Below are 17,902 nucleotides of genomic sequence, written 5' to 3' on the forward strand. Positions count from 1 at the left end.
CACCGAGGCCCCTCCTAAAGGTGATTTTATTTTTAAAGTATGTATGCCTGCCCCCCTCATCACCCTGGACCCGTAATAACAACTGGAGGAAGAAAATCACACTGACTGATGGGACACAGAATGAAAGGTTGAGAAGCAGTGCACAGTAGTAAAATGCATTCCGATTAATGATACTTCTTTTCTTTTCTAGGAAAATCACCAGCGGGTTAGTATTTTCTTTGACTATGCTAAACGCAGCAAGAACACTGCCTGGTCCTACTTTCTGCCAATGTTGAATCGGCAGGATCTCTTTACTGTTCATATGGTAAATTTTGAATTGATAAAATTTCTGATTTGGGGAAGAAACACATTTGGGCTGTTTATGACTTGGTAATGTCCCAGTTCCCAGAGGAGTAAAGGCTGTAATGTTAATTTTTCAAAGCAGTGTTTCCTTATTGATGGTTAGTAATGTGGGGATATTGGGAAGACAGAGGAGATGGAGTTGCTTTGATACAGTTAAAGTTTTGTAGAGTATTTGTAGAGTTCATTAGCATAAAAGTCTTTGCTAGACTGCATGCAAAAAGAGCTTTAGATTGTGATAGGATTAACCTGTGTTTTGCTATAGAAATAAAATTTTGTTTAGAAGTAGCCACTGTGCTTAATTTTTATTTTAATTTAGTAATTACTTGTTTTTTAATATCTTAAACACACTCCTGTTTTAAACTTATCCTGAAAGACTATCTTTGGAAGCCATAACACTGAACATATTATGGAGTATAGAGAAGGTATGAGAGGAGAGTTGAGAGAGTAAATCTTTGTACAAGCCTTTTCTATTCCCAGCGTGGAGTGGGCTGCAGTAGCGGAGCTCCTGAGGCTGTTCATTTCAGTAGATGTCTTTAAACTTTTCAAATCAAGAACTGCTGTTAGTAAAACATTTTTGAACATGTGAAAGGAACTAATTAAAAATACATTTTGACTGTATTGCAAAATATATTTTAAAAAATGAAATACAAACTTATTTGGGAGGAGTTGAGTATTGAAAAAAAAATCACAGCAAAGTGGTTGTGAGTCCTGCTTTTAAAGGTATATGATGTGATTTTAGAATCAACCAATGTAGTATTCAAATACATTTCTTATTTTTCAGGCAGCAAGAATTATTGCAAAGTTAGCAGCTTGGGGGAAAGAACTAATGGAAGGCAGTGACTTAAATTACTATTTCAATTGGATAAAAACTCAGCTGAGTTCACAGGTAAAAGATGCTTTTTTTTTTTTAGTATCTTTGAAGGGAATGTGACTCCCATATTAAGCTATTAGTGAAATTACAAAAAAGTTATATTAAAATCATGCCGTTTTGAACTTGATAAGTAAGTCAAACTACTCTCAGGTATGGTAATATGCTTCACTTTTTCTTTCATTGACTAGCTTCAACTCAGACCTTTCTGTCTTCTGCCACTTGGGATTTTCCTTTCATGCTTTTCAGTGGGCAAGGAGTCTCTTCCTTCCAGGTGGCTACCAAGCTCACATAGGTGGAAGAACTGAGAGGAGTTGCACATTCCAGACAGCATACTCATGTAAGGGTTGTAAGAAGGAAAAAGGAAACAGTATAGCAGGATACAGAGGGTAGGCAAGCTTCAGACTGAGAGACTTCAGGTGCAGCTCCCATGTCTGCCTTGGAGACTCTGAACTTTCAGGATTTGTGCAGGAAATCTTGGGTTTGGGGAGAGCTCTTCGTAAGTTTCTAGTGGGATCGTTTATGTCCTTCTGGTCACAAAACCAGGCCAAGCTGTCTGACTTGTTACACCAGTAAACAAACTGTCTCTGGGTGCTGTCAGGGGAGTTTTACAGACAGCACATTACACAGATCATTGCTCAATCAATCCAGTTATTCTGGTCTTTCTCAAGAGTCCATACCAGGCTTCCAGGTGCCCCCAGGTAAGCCTGGAGCTGCTGGGTACAGCTGCGAGGTAAACATTGCACAGTGGCACCTTCCCAGGATTTACTGTCACTTAGAACATTTGGTCCTAAGGTTAAACATGAAGCCTGCTTAGTGGTCATCTTGGTTGCTTTCAGACCTCTGTAGCTCTACTTCTCCATGAAGAAAATAACTTGGTGGTTAAATGATGGGGAAAATGACAGGTTTTCTGTTTTTGTCTTCATGGTTCCTTGGACAGGCAAAAGATAGGACACTTATGGTGGCTCAGTGGTTCTTTCCTTTAGGCTTCCAGTGACTAATATTAGTAGTAAGGGGGAACTGGGAGTGATCCTCAGAAAGGGAGTGAAATGAAGGTGGGTGGGGAAGGAGTATTCTGGGGGAGAAAGCATAAAAGAGAATGAGATTTTGGTATGGGAATGTCTTATGTGAGGAATGGGACCAGGAAAATAATATAGGTACTTAGTGCATCGTAACAGTGTTCGATTACAAATAAATGTCTATTTGAAATAAATTTTTGTAATTCAGATTTCAGGTGACATTTTAATAGATTTTAATCCGAGACATAGGAGAGACACCAGGATATTTACTTGGGTTTACTTTTTGTCTTATCATTGCTTGCCTTTTTGGGGAAATCTAACTGTCTTTTATATTTGGATAGGGATATTTTGGAGTGTATTGAACATTATTATTTTTTATGTCAATAGCATAAATTTTAACAGTCTGTATGGCTTAGTTTTTTTTTTTTTAAGATTTATTTATTTTAGAGAAAGAGAACTTGAGAGCAGGGGGAGGGGCAGAGGGAGAAGGAGAGGAGAAGCAGACTGTTGAGAAGCAAACTCTGTTGAGCGTGGAGCCTGTTGCAGAACTCGATCCTACAATCTGAGCTGAAACCAAGAGTTGGATGCTTAACTGACTTGAGATACCTAGGCACCCATGGCTTAGTTTTCAGAGGTATTTTTACAAGAGCCACAAATTTGTGGATTTTACTGAATTTGTGAGGTATTTAAAAAACATACTTAGAACATGAAAAATAGGTGTGTGAAGATGAACTTTTAAATTTCTAGGTGTGTATCATTTAGGGTCAGAATGCTTAACCTTCCCCCCCACTTTTTTTTCTTTTTTGAAATTAGTTCTTCCTTTGAACAACTTCAATCTGTTTCAGCATTAGCTTTATGGTAATGGTAGTGAGGCTGTGTTGTAACTGGATTCATAAAATGAAAATTGGTAGAAAAGAATGTATACTGTAGTTTGCCACTAACATTTTGGGTTGTTTCATCTTAGATTTTTCCTCACAGAATAACATTTATATTGTGCCTTGCAGATGATTTATTACTTTTGGAATGATTAACTATGGTTATAACTGTGTCCAAGAATTGGGGGAAATATCTTTATCATCACTAGTGGAAGCAAAATACTTCAGTGTCTAGAACAGTCTTCATTAGAACAGAGCTTCTTGGTATTAGATAAATGCTTTAAAAGACCTTTTCTTTATCTTTCTGGTGCATTCTTCTTATCATCAAGTCTTTGGCTTTAAGTAGTTCTGGTTCAGTGTTTCTGCTTTGCAAGTCCTGCTACAAAGTGACTCTTCAGGGTGCTTAGGCCCTTTCTGGCTTTGCCTCTCAGAGTCTGGTCACTGCTTCTGCTAGGATCTGAATTGCACTGTCTCTTTTGCTATGGACAGATACTTACTCCATAGCTTTCTATCAGGATCAAATTACAGACTTCTTGTTTAAGGAATGAAACCTAGGATTATTTGGCATTCTGTTTGCTGTTTTGCTTAAATGTCATGTGATGGCACTAGATCTCTTTTTCTCTATTGTTAGTGTTTTCTCCCTCATAAAAAGAACCACAATTTCATAATTTTAATAGAAATAAACTTTCAAAAGTCCAAATTAGTTGCAAGTTTGGATATTTTGTTGACTTCATAGTGACATTTAAGAGCTTTTTCTTTTTTGGTAGTTTAAGCATTCTATATGGGTTGTAGGTGGCCTCATGCCTGGCAATTAGTAGATAGTAAATAAAATCAGTTTGAATAAAACTAAATAAAAATTTCCTTTCAGAAATTCATTACTACTTTTCTCTTGTACATTCAACCTTTGGCTTTCTACCTTAACTTTTCTTCAGTCATTTTTATATATCATTTAGACATTATATAACATGTGAAGTTCTGATTGTCATTATAACTTGCTAGGATTGCTGTCGATAGTCTAAGTTCTGTGTAGAATCTTCCCATTACTAGACACCTATTTTAAAAGCTTTGCCACATAATATATTGTGGATGGTTCAGTTTAAGATAGTCCTCTTACTTGAAAAACAATTCAGTAAGTAAATTCTGAGACTTGGAAATTTGTACCAGCTTCACTTACGAAATTTAGTGGAGCTTAGTATTCAGTTTATTATTGTTCCATTTTTAATTAAGTTGTCTGGAAGAGTGTAATATTTAGAATATTTTGTGTCATCCCCATGCTTTTTATTAGCTGATGATACTCCATTAAGTAGGATTAGGAAAAAAATTATAAAATTTGCTTAGCTCCCTTTCATAAGCTGATAAATTAGGATAAAATTAAAAACAAAACTAAGTAATAAGTTATTTATTTCGTAATAGAAACTGCGTGGTAGCGGTGTCGCTGTTGAAACAGGAACAGTCTCTTCAAGTGATGTAAGTATATTCCTTCTTAATTCACTGGCCTCCTAACACCATGAATATAAGTTATTTTGAGTCATTTAAAATTTTAAAGATGTTTACTAATTCCCCAAATGTAAATCCATATTAACCTCCAGTTAGGTTAATAGCATTGTAAAAACTCTATATTTATGTATATGTAAATATTTATGGTCTATTGGTAGACAGGAGACTTGCTCTTCCCTGTTGCTCTTCTTTTCAGGTCCCTTTCTCTTAGACCTGAGAATCAAGACAAGAGTCTGAATTCAGGGGCGCCTGGGTGGCTCAGTGGGTTAAGCCGCTGCCTTCGGCTCAGGTCATGATCTCAGGGTCCTGGGATCGAGCCCTGCATCGGGCTCTCTGCTCAGCAGGGAGCCTGCTTCCTCCTCTCTCTCTACCTGCCTCTCTGCCTGCTTGTGATCTCTCTCTGTCAAATAAATAAATAAAATCTTAAAAAAAAAAAAAAAAAAGAGTCTGAATTCAGATGTACAGCTGGAGTGAAAAATCATAAAGTTACTCTCTTCATGCTTTCATTGCTTGATAACCTGTCCAACATCTGCTTAACAGATATATGAACAGTGTGTCAAGGAGTTGAAAACATTTCAGTTTCCTGATGGGATAAAGCTCGTTACTTGCACAGTGTTGTTCAAGGCTTTATGTGGGGATATATGTTGGGCAGAACCCCTACCTGCCCTTTTTTTTGGCCAAACTCTCCCCACATTTTTGTAGAGCCAAAGGGTAAAGGTTAAAATTAATCACGTCTCCCCAAGTTTCCTTCTTGGTTGGACTTATCTTCCCCATTTGGGAGCAGTTTATCTTTGTTATATTCTGAATACTTCAAGAACTGGCAATAAGTTTGGACAAGTAAGGGTTGGCATGATTAGAGCTAATTGAGAATAAGATAGGGAAAAAAGAAAGTTAGAAATGTAGGTGAGGTGCATCTATCTTCATTAGTGGGAAATATCTCTGGGAAACTGGAAGGCATCTTCAGAGGGTGGTGTCTCCCACCTGCCTGTGGTAGACCTAAATGAAGCTGTGTAGGAGCCATTTCATATCCATATTAATCAACAGTACTTCTGTAATCAGCATGGAGTATATCTGTTTGTGTGCTCTGACACTGACAGCAGAACCCATTTTCAAAGCCAAGAGCAGGGCTTCTTGGGGCAGGTGTTGAAGGACTTGACAAATAGTGTGTTAGGCCAGAAAATGACTGTTAACCTTCTGAAGAGGGATCAGAACAAGGTGTAGAACTACATGAACAATCTTGGGGTCAGAGTGGGGTAAGGAGGTGATAGGTTGGAAGTCTAGATATTCGATCATAAGCACATGTTTAAATTGAGAATCTTTTATTTCATGACTTGAATTTTTATGGGTTTGAAATTCTGAAAAATTATTTAATTCGTGTTTTGGAATTATTGATAAATTTTTAAAAAGGTATTTACAGAATTACATATCTTATAAACTTATTTGAGTGATTAACGTGTTTGTAAATTATTAAAGCTTACATAATGACTTGCAAGTTCTGGTGACATGATGTTCTTTTCTGTCCAGTGTACTCGAAAAATAAAACTAGTTAATTGAATTGGCATACATTAGTCAAAGTGGTTTACCTGGTAGACTCCTACACATACATCCCAAACAGAATTAGCATCAGAGGTAATAGTGGGTAAGGAAAAGATGACCTTTGATTTTTGACCTTCTTCCCTTTCATACCCTTCAAACTTTAAACATACTTTCTGTATCATCCTGAAGGTTCTTACTTTTTCAGATGGCTATCAACTTGGAAAGCAGATGTTAATAAGTTGAGCGTAACATGGTAGCTTCTGCTCTGTTATGATTTAATAGGGGAATCTGAATTGGTAACTAATATTGAGCTCTTACTATGTGCTCGGCACAGGTTTATTCATTTACATTTACATCTCCTTGAAATATTCATACTTCCTCTCTTGACTTAGGTCTTACTGTAAGCCACATTGTATAGATGGGAGCAGTGAGGCTGCACAGAATGGCAATACCAGTTTTTGTGAAGTCATTCAATTAATGAGTGGCAAAAACCCCAAAGGAAGGAATTGTTTGCCAAGACAATTCCTTTTGAGGCAATAGAAGTTGCAGTTGGGTCTTTAGGCATTCTCCAAGTCGCATAGCCTGCTCAGCCATGTAAAAATATTGGTATTATATTTTAAAAATCCCTTTTAGTTTTCCAAGAGCATAGAAAAGCAGTTTGGGAAGTTGCAGTACATGATATTGCCACTTGATGTCAGTGTAAAACAAACACAAGTTTTATACTGCAAAATGTGAAATAAGAATGATTCAACAGTCTTACCTTTAAAATGGTCACGGAAGCATCATTGTAAGTTATGAGTGGGTCATTAAAAACGTTTTTATTTAAGTGATGTTATATAAGTAGACTTTCCTTAGCATGCATTATGTTGTCTTTGCCTGGAGATGAAAATAATAAATGATACCAAATCTTAACACACTTGCCTTAAGCTGCTCAGTTCTTTACTAACTGTCTAATGTGAGTACTCAAGTCTTCTGAGAAAGCTGCACAGCTGTGAACTGATTAGTGCTAATGCCCTGATAAGAAGATGAATACGGTGATCTCTCAGAAGCTTTGCAGCATTTAGTAAGAATCTGGGAATTTCTTGTTTGTTTCTTTTCTTTTTCTTCTGTCCAGCTTCACTTAAACTTGTGTAGGAAGAACCAAGGTGATTCCCCATCTGACTGTGTCCTGATCTCTGGCTATTTTGTTGTGGATACAGTTTGGCATTAGTTACTACTAGATAAACATCGTTTCATTGATAGTAAGTAAGTTGATGAAGTTGCCAGGTTCTCCCTATTATTTCTTCTTGCATTTTAATGTTTTGGAGCAGTTCTGTCCATCAGTACTTTCCATGATGTTGGAACTTTCCATTATGGTAGCCACTGTGTGGCTATTGAGGACTTGGAAAGGTGGCAAGTGAGGAAATAAATTTTCAATTTTGTTTAGTTTTTTAAATTATAAGTTTTTTTAAATCAAAATATATGTCACACACCATAAAATCCATTCATTTGCAGTTCAGTAGGTTTTAGTATATTTACAGACTTGTGCAGCTATTATCACAATCTAATTTTATAACATTTTTAACACCTCAGAAAGACAACCCTGTACACATTAACAGTTATTCCTCATTCCTGCTCCCTACTCCCAACTGGCAACCACTGGTCTCCTGTCTCTCTTTCTCTTTCTGTCTCTTCTGGCCATTTCATAAAAGTAAAGCACATGGAGTGTGGTGGTTGTCTATGACTGGCTTCTTTTTTTTTTTAATTTTTAATTAACATGTATTATTAGCCCCAGGGGTACAGGTCTGTGGATCACCAGGTTTACACACTTCACAGCACTCACCATAGCACATACCCTCCCCAGTGTCTCTAACCCAGCCACCTTCTCCCTACCCCCCTTCCCCCAGCAACCCTCATTTTGTTTTTTGAGATTAAGAGTCTCTTGTGGTTTGTCTCCCTCTTGATCCCATCTTGTTTCATTTTTTCCCTCCCTACCCTCTAAGCCTCCCATGTTGCTTCTCAAATTCTTCATATCAGGGAGATCATATGATAATTGTCTTTCTCTGATTGACTTACTTCACTCAGTATAATTCCCTCTGGTTCCATCCACTTGGTTGCAAAAGGCAAGATTTCTTTTCTTTTGATGGCTGCATAGTGTTCCATTGTATATATATACCACATCTTCTTTATCCATTCATCTGTTGATGGACATCTAGGTTCTTTCCATAGTTTGGCTGTTGTGGACGTTGCTGCTATAAACATTTGGGTGCACATGCCCCTTCGGATCACTATGTTTGTATCTTTAGGGTAAATACCCAGTAGTGTGATTGCTGGGTCATAGCGTAGCTCTATTTTCAACTTTTTGAGGAAACTCCATGCTGTTTTCCAGAGTGGTTGCACCAGCTTGCATTCCCATCAACAGTGTAGGAGGGTTCTCCGTTCTCCTCATTCTTGCCAGCATCTGTCATTTCCTGACTTTGACGGTCTTCTTTCACTTAGCATAATGTCTTTAGGATTCATGCATGTTTTAGCACATAATAGCATTTTAGAATGAGAGAAATGATAGATTTGGCTTTGGCCAAATTTCTTAAATTGTCTTCTGTGGCAGTTCTAATATCCTTGTTAATATGAAGATAGTTTTACTGTTTTGACTTTGTTTTTAATTTAATGCTGCACTGACGCAGCACTTTTCAGTCTTCCAGAAGAGTTAAAATACTTTAATGATTTAGTTCTTTACTACTTCATTGTTAACTACATTGAAAGTTATGCCCAAGTAGCAGAAATAAGTGGGCTGTGTCAGGAATTCATACAGCTCAGGCCTATTATTTAACTGTGGTCTGCTGTGGCTGGTGAACTGTGAATTCTGTGAGGACTCAAAGTAATTCACAATCAGTTAGGCGTCTGTGTAAGTTTCAGGAGCATTGTTATTTACCTAAAGCAGTTCCTGGAGGATTTTCATTTTTAATTGCCTTTTATCTTCTTGCCACAAAATTAATGCATTTTAAATATTGGGGATCATTAAAATAAATGCACAGAATGAACATTAAGGAAGGAATATAAGAATCTGTGAGTTTTGTTTTTCTGATCAAATTTTTTGGGAGGACTGTCTGGAGGCATATTCTGGCAATACAAAAGAAATTTAAGAGATAAGGTATTTCAGTATAAGATTTTCTTTTACAAATCATTGCCAAAGCACAGCACTGATAATAACAATAAGTAATTTAATATGGTGCATTAGATGTGTTCTTTGAAGTTGTATACAAAGCAATACTTTATAAAGTAAGTAATATTTTCTCAAGTTCACAATTTTTCTGTATAGTAAAGAATCTTGTTACATGACTGAGCCAATTAGGTTGAAAGCATCGCTTGAAGGAGATTTAGATATTTGTAAATTAATAATGAAATTACTTATTTTTTGGTAAAACAAGTGTAAGACTAAATTATCCTAATTTAGGCATTAACTTAATCTTAGTATTTTATGAGTATTGACTAGATCTCTTTGAGCCAACTTCAAGAGAATTTAAAAAAAAATTTTTTTTTTTTAATTTTAAGGGAATTCTTGTGCTTATATATGTATTTTAGTTCCTGCATATGAGGTAATAATAATATACCTTATGGCTTTTTTGTGCTTTGTAGAACTGATTAGAGTTCAGATTTGAGGAGATTTTCTCCCTTTAACTTGTTGGGGCTGGTATTTCTCTCTATTGATGACAGAACAGTTTTGAAGATTTTAAGTGATTTGCCAAAGATAATTTGGCAAAACTCCTGATAGGCAAAGCTTCTTCTCTTTTCCCTTCCTTCCTTTGTCTTTTTTTTTCTTTTCTTTGTTTTTTTAAAAATTTTTTTAATTTAATTTTTTTATTATGTTCAGTTAGCCACTATGTTGTGTTTTTATAATTATGTCTTAACTCACACAAAGTAAAATGCTCAGATTTTAACTGTTCAGCTAAATGAATTTACATGTCCTGTGTCCTCCTGCTCAATACCTCCCTTTGACTAAATTCTCACCAAGGTTATTGTTTTCATGGTATCTATTACCAGTGATTAGTTTTGCCTAATCTTGAGCTCCATTGTAGTGGAATCATATACAGTATGCTCTTACGTATCTGACTTCTCTTGCCAGTATTGTGCTAGTGAGATTCATTCATGTTGCATTTAACAGAAATTCATTCTTTTTATTGCCATAGCAGTAGTAATCCATTAAACGAATATTCTCTATTCTGTTATTAGTGGATATTTTGGGTTACTTTTTAGTTTTTGGCTATTATGAATAATCTTGCGATGAACATTCTTGTACCTGTCTTTGGATAGATGTGATCACTGTAATCACTTGTGTCTGGAGCACTTAATTCTAGAATGGAATTGCTGGGTTGTGAGGTATATGTAAATTTAGTAGATACTACAAATCAGTGTTCTCAATCAATTTACATGTCCCTCAACAAACTATGGAGAATTTCAGTTGTTCCAGCCCTGACTGACACTTACATTGTTTTGTGTTATTTTTTCTGTCTTGTGTTATTTTTTAAAATGAATGTCTGTAATAGAATTAAGAATGACACACATATATGCTCACACTCACTTTTTAGTTCTACAAGAAAAGATTTGTACGATATTCATGAAACATTGAATACTTTTGGGACTGTTAAAATCAGCAGTCCTCCATTTCACGTAAACCTGGCTTCTGGAATCTATTTTAGTCACATATGTGTTTGAAAAGTTCAACTTGGTGCTTCGCCAATTCCACTGTACTGTGCATTTTTACTCTGTGGGACAGGTGCTTTTTATTGCAATGAAGACATGTTATTTCAAGTGCCCACGATTCCAAAATTTAAGTGAATATTTGCTCTTTCTCATTTAGTTTGTACTTAAATCCCAGCATTTGAATATTGAAAATACTGTCTATAAATGTTTTTATAACATTAGTTTTATTTTGGTACAATATCACTGTTTTTTATGTTTATCTTTTGTTGCCTGCCTGCTTTCTGATTCCTTAGTTCTTGAATTACTTTGTAATTCTGCAGAATATGGATCTCTGAGATCATATTTGCCACAAAGGGGAATTTTAGCAGTTGCTGTTTTTCCTGTGATGTGATTATTCCACCATAAAGTAGGAGAGTTTGCATTTCAGCAACACTGGAAAATTTCTCTTAAATGTGTTGAAAAGTAAAAATAGTTTTTCTCTACCAGTGAGTTTTGCTGCAGTGAGAGGTCATCTTGTGGCCAATTCTCAGCCCAGATTGTCTGGTACAGCACAGAGAACTCTGGCTCAACCACGAAGAGAGTGGATTCCTAGGACTAGTCCCAGATTAACTCACTCTTTTAATTTCAGCAAATTACATCTCCTTTTTAAGGCTCATCTGAAAAATTGGGTATTGTAATATTTCCCTTTTATTTTTAATAATTTTTAATTTTTTAATTTTTAATTTTAATTCCCTTTTATTTTCCCTTCTATTTATAATTTAATTTCCCTTTTAATTGTTTAAAAATCCTTTGAAAAATGTTAATAAATTATTTTTATAAAACGTTTTAAATTTCTTTTTTGACAGTTTTTTGATTAGTTGTAAAGGTTAGAAGATATATTTTGATTCTTGAAAAAACAAAAAGTTTACCTTAAGGAAGAACTCCGGTTGGATGACATTTAAACAAATAGAATTTAGGAAACAATGCAATGAGTACCTAAAATATCTTTTTTGTGTGTATGTATTTTGTTGCTGTTATTAAGTCAGTCCAAATTGCCCATATGGGTGATACTTTTGTAATGGAAAAGTGAATTACTTTAGCAGTTTGTTTATTTATTTATTTATAAAAAAGATTTTATTTACTTCATAGAGAGAGAGAGAGAGGGAGTGCATGAGCACGGGGGTGGGGGGTAGTGGGGAGGAGCAGAGAGAGAGGGAGAAGCAGACTCCCTGCTGAGCAAAGAGCTTGATGCAGGGCTCTACCCTAGAACCCCAGGATCCTAGGATCATGACCTGAGCCAAAGGCAGATGCTTAATGGATTGAGCCACCCAGGCATCCCACTTCAGTAATTTAAATGAAAATTATCATCTGGCTTAAGTGAGCTCTTTTACCATAAATATTTTCTAGTAAAATAGGGTGATATAAGGTACAGCCGGAATCGACTAGCAATTTATATTAGTTTTCTTTTTAAAAAATTTTTTTTTAAAGATGGCGAACTTTTTTTTTTTTAATCTTTTATTTATTTCTTTGACAGACAGAGATCTCAAGTAGGCAGAGAGGCAGGCAGAGTGGGGGGGTGGGAAGCAGGCTCCCTGTGAATGGGTATTGTTTTGTCAAATGCTATTTCTTTACAAATTGATAAGATTATGGCATTTTTTGTCTTTAGCTTGTTGATATGGTAGATTACATTATTGGCCGTGGTGTATAACTCCTTATAAATAATGTAAAAAAAAAACCCTATGAAATTTATCATAACCCCTTTTTTTAGTGTACAGTTAAATAAGTAGTGTAAAATATATTCACATTACTGTGAAGTAGATCTATAGGCCTTTTTTTCTTCTTAGAAATCTGAAATTCTATATCCATTATATAACTTCCTTTTTTTTCTCTCTCCCCAGCCCCTGGCCACCACCATTCTACTTCCTGTTTCTGTAAATTTAACTACTTTAGCTACCTCATATAATTGGAATAATCGTATAGTATTTTTCTCTTTATGACTGGCTTATTTTTTTATTTCTTACTTTTTTAATTTTTAAAAATTTATTTGACAGAGAGAGATCACAAGTAGGCAGAGAGGCAGGCAGAGAGATTGGTGAAACTAGGTTCCCCGCTGAGCAGAGAGCCCGAGGCGGGGCTTGATCCCAGAATCCTGGGATCACGACCTGAGCCGAAGGCAGAGACTTAACCCCTGAGCCACTCAGGTGCCCCTTATATTAGTTTTCAAATTGAGATAAATTAAAAGAAAGTACTAGACAGTTACATAAAATCCATACTACCAAACAGATTTAGTTTCAGCTCCAAAAAGAAATAAGATAATGGTGCTGTGTTGTATATATATCTGCAGTATTGATTGTTACTAGGATAAAAATGTTAATTATGGAACCATATCTATTAAAGTCCCACTCATTTGGAATTTGTGTAAGATATAATGAAATTTGGTTGTATTTCTTTTGTTTGCTCATTCAGTCAAGAAATATATATTGAGTACCTACCAGGAACAGTGCGTGGTGCCAAAAGCATAGCACTGAATGGGATGGGCAGGACTTCATCTTAGGACAGCATTAGACAGGTAATTACACACTGTGATTATTTTAGTACCTTTCTGGCAGTGCTTGTAAGAGAGAAGCACAGGTCCTTTACAGTTAGGGGTCTCATCTGGGCAAGTTTGCTCAGCCTTATTGAGGAAGCAGAGGGATGAGGCCTGTACCTCCACTGTGGGGAAGTGTTTGGAGAGCATGGGCAGAGAAAGGAGAGTGAGTGGTGCTGTAGGGGTGCAGGCGTGGGGAGAGTGAGGAAGTAAGGCAGGCAGGCCCAGGGTATTCAGGACCTTAGAGATCACATAGGGTTTTAGGACTTTTCCTCAGCAGGGGGAAGCCATTGAAGAATATTAAGAATATTAAGGAGTCACATGGCATAGAGCAGCCACGGGAAGGAGGGCAGCATTTATAAGTGCATGGCCCTGGTTCTGCCATCTTGCAGCATTAGTGCTCTTCTCTTCAAATTGCTGCATGGCTTACTTTTTTACTTTCCTGGGATTCTGTCACTTGTCTCTTTAGCAGTGAGGATCCTCCCTGAGGATCCTATTTAAAAGAACACCCATCTCCTTCTCTGCATTTCCTGTTCCCTTTCTTAATGGTATTTTTGTTGTATTGCACTCTAGTTCAATGTCAAACTCCAGTATGCTCTGGAATTCAGCGCTTTTCCTCTTTCTCCATTTAGATTGTAAGATCCCTGTTGGAAGGGATTGAGGTCTGTTTGCATGGTTGTGTGTTCAGTGCAAGTACAGTGTCTTACTCATAGCAGTCACTCAGTAAATATTTGTTGAATCAATACTGAATACAGACTAGTAGAACCTTTCTGGGGACTAGTTGAGGACTTAGAATGATGGAGGCCTTATGTTCCTTATTAGTTTCTGACATTCCAGGCAGTCTGGGGTTGTAGCTGTCGAACAGTTTACTAGAACTGCAAGGGAAAATGGGCTTCTTCATCTTCGGTTGGATTCCAACTACAAATATATTTGAAAAAAGAGTGGAGTTCCTTCTGCATACCAGATAATGTAAGCAACAAAGTAAATGTTGTTGAATGAAGGAATTCTTCAAAGTTGAGAGAGCACAGTGGATTTAAAATCCTTATATAGATGATTAAAAATGTGGCAGATCTCTAAGTATAAGATTTCTTAAATGGAAAAAGAAAATTGCAAATGAAAGTTAGGGTATAATCTTATTTGTATTTTTTGAAAAAATGTACATATAATGCATAGAATCTGCATTTTACACAGTGGTACTGAGGGGTGGTAAGTGGGAGGTTTTATTTTATGCCATTCTATATTGATTGGCTATTTTAAAAAAAGATTCTATTTTATTTTTATTTACCTATTTATTTAGAAAAGATTTATTTATTCTATAGAGAAAGTGGGAGGAGGGTGAGAGAATCTCAAGCAGACTCCCTGCTGAGCACTGAACCTGATGCAGGGCTTGATTTCACAACCCTGAGATCATGACCTGAGCTGACACCAAGGGTCCTGTGCTTAACCGACTGCACCACCTGCATGCCCGTTGATTTTATCATAAATGTGTACAAAGAATTTCATGTAGAATTAAGGTCAGTAAAATTCATGTACACAAATATTAATGAGGTTCCATACTACTTGTCAAGTCATACTTCTAGTTCATAACTATACTTAGGCCCAGAAGCTGAGCATAGGCGATGTCCTTTGGAGTTCTGAGCATAGGAGTCAGGGAGACTCAGAGACTCATAGGAGTCAAGGGGAGTCAGCTGGAAAAGGTGAGGCTCCAGTACAGCTCCAAGGGAAGGCACAGAGATTTTTTTCTTCCTTATTTGAGTCTTTGTTGTGACATTTCCGTTTGGAAGGAGCAGGATTTGATTATCTCAAATACTACTTCATCAGTTTGGCAGTTTTTGATATTGTCCTGTAAGATAGACTATTTCTCTGTCATTCACTTCTTGTTCAGCTTGTCTTTGAAATCTTGTGAGATTTCAGGATTTTCTATTAGCAATTACAGCTATTTCAAGAATGCTTTTTAAAGTCCTAATAGAATAGGAAATTCTAGCAAAAAGAAAAATATATGCAGCAGGAAAAGATCAAGATTGTGTTTACATTGAACAATGTGGAGGGTAGTAATACATTTTTATATTATTCTCACGGAAATGAGCTTAAGGGAACGGATAATACAGAATTCGGGGGCTTCTATATTTTGTCCTTTTTTTTTTTTAAAAGAAACCGTTTTCTTACTAGGTAGAAAACAAAAATCACTTCACTTGGACAATATATATCTTAAAACTTTTTAAGTTTTACTTTTTTTCTCTTGAAACCAAATGGCATGATAAAAAAAAGAATGGAATGAATATTTAATTTTTCAATTAGCAAACAAGCATTTTTAAAGTGCTGGATTTTTGTTGTTATTTTTTTTTTTTTCTTTTGCCAGGGACTATGCTTAAATGCTGAGATTAAGAAAGACTTCTCTTTTGCTCTCTGGTTGAATGAAGATGACTGAGACACATGTACACACTCACGCCAAGGGATTTACAAATAGAGGTTTATATGTGGCACATGGAAGTGATTAATTCCATCTGGAGAAATCAGAAAACAGTAGTAGTTGCAGCAGCAAACATTTGTTGAATATTGTATAATAGGTACCATTGAAAACTCTTTCATACATTAACTAATGAAATTACACCAACATTCCATGGGATTTGTCCTGTTATCCCCATTTTATAGATAGGAAGCTCATTCAAGATTATGTAGTTTGCAAGTGGCTGTGTGTGGCAGGCTATGGCAAGATTATATACTATATACTACTATTATACTACTATACTATTACCATACTATGTACTATTGCCTTTCTTTCATGGTGGGGGAGTTAACAATTGGTCTAAGTAAGACTTGGAGCAGGTAAGTCCATTCAGAAAGTGAAGAGAATGGGGCAGACTTGTTCAGTTAGTAGTTGGAGATAGAGGTCTGGTTCTCAGGTGAGAGTAACTTTTGGAACTGACATTTTAAGTTCAGTGGTGATCCTAGAATTTGCCATATTAATGGGTTGATAAGATACAAAAGAGGTAAAAGTTTGGTGATAAATCCTTCAAGAAACTTCATGTATTGGGAGGAAGAAAGATGCCAAGATGGGTACAAGGTTTAGGGACAGCTTTAAGGTGGGCAAGGTTTGAATATATTTGGAGGCTAAGGAGAAGAAACTTATCAAACAGAGACTGAGGATGTAGAGAGGGGTCTCTGATGGACAGAGCATCGTGTAGGAGGAATGGGATTAAGACTTTTCTGGGGCTGAGGGTCATGGACAGGAATAAGTTTGCTGGTCTCCTAGGTGAGAGAGAGGCAAGAATGGCTATAAGCGTGGTTTGGTTTAGGGGTGAGATGTTGGCTGCTGGCAAATCTCTAACTAATGGTATGTATATTTTCTCATACTGCTGAGAGGGAGGGAATGGTGTAGGACAGGAGGATAGTGGTGAGTATGGGTGCCTGGGGAATGGCAGAGAGAACAGACCAGAATTGCTTGGAGGCTTTGCAGGATTGTATAATTTTCTCTAGCAGTATTGAATTACCTTAGTCTGGGAGTAGAGATGGTGACTTGTTGGCTTGATTGAAGACTGATTTTTTAGAAAAAAAATTGTTGAGTAATTTTATACATGAGAATAATAGGACACATGTGAGTGAAAGATAATGAAGTGATATGATTTACTTTGTTTAATTGAAGGCAATACTTCTATCATTTGCCAGTGTTGCTATCACTGTATACTTTGAAAGTGATTTCTGGGATGGTATTTGGACTACTTCATTATGTATAATAGGTGCAAATACAGTTTTAGAACCAGGATCTTTTTTTTTTTTTTAAATTTTATTTATTTATCTGACAGACGGAGATCACAAGTAGGCAGAGAAGCAAGCAGAGAGAGAGGAGGAAGCAGGCTCCCCGCTGAGAAGAGAGCCCGATGCAGGGCTTAATCCCAGGACCCTGGGATCATGACCCGAACCAAAGGCAGAGGCTTTAACCCACTGAGCCACCCAGGCGCCCCTAGAACCAGGATTTTTAACATGCACATTTATAATGTGAATCCGGAAGCTCTGTGACAGTGAATAATCCATATTTGAAATGTATTGTGTATTTCAATGTAATGTAGTAAAATGGACAGAGAAGAGAAAAGCTTCCAGTGAACGAAGATATTTTTGTGTTGAGAGGAAATTGATGATAAATGGAAGAGGAGAGAGTGCCGTAGGTTGCATTTTTATTCATTATATGTAGAAACCTTGCTTAGGCTATCTCTCTAAACAAGAAAAAATGGAATTCCTCTTTCACAAAGGATTACTACCTTACTACTGCTGATTTAATTGGAAAAATAACATTCTTTTTCCCATAATGGAAGATTGTTTTAGAGCTGAAAATTCATTTTTTTGGGGGTCATTTCTGCTAAATAATGTTTTGAGTTTTTAGACAAGTTCTATTACTGGATACATAATGTTTTTGGGAATCTATGTTTACTAGTTTCTAGGTAAAATCTAAGATAACCTTTTCTTGATAACTTTTGATAATTCCACCAAATGTCCTTATATCATTGTGTTTTTGTAATTGAGT

At 36.3% G+C, this 17,902-nt stretch overlaps 1 protein-coding gene across 3 annotated transcripts in view; it reads left to right on the top strand.

Annotated features, from left to right (window-relative positions):
* The window catches only part of LOC111155413 (ATPase H+ transporting V1 subunit H), a 194,806-nt gene that overhangs the window by 21,915 nt on the left and 154,989 nt on the right, over positions 1-17,902 (top strand). For 2 of the 3 annotated variants that reach the window (XM_022515546.1, XM_022515549.1), the window contains exons 5-7: positions 191-304; positions 1,124-1,228; positions 4,518-4,571. In XM_022515546.1, coding sequence (XP_022371254.1) covers positions 191-304; positions 1,124-1,228; positions 4,518-4,571 — 273 coding nt within the window. The remainder of the gene's footprint in view (positions 1-190; positions 305-1,123; positions 1,229-4,517; positions 4,572-17,902) is intronic. The other variant, XM_022515548.1, reaches the window with a different exon arrangement.

This window comes from Enhydra lutris, unplaced genomic scaffold (genome assembly GCF_002288905.1).
Source record: "Enhydra lutris kenyoni isolate GAN:26980312 unplaced genomic scaffold, ASM228890v2 scaffoldscaffold41, whole genome shotgun sequence".
Taxonomy (NCBI): Eukaryota; Metazoa; Chordata; class Mammalia; order Carnivora; family Mustelidae; genus Enhydra; species Enhydra lutris.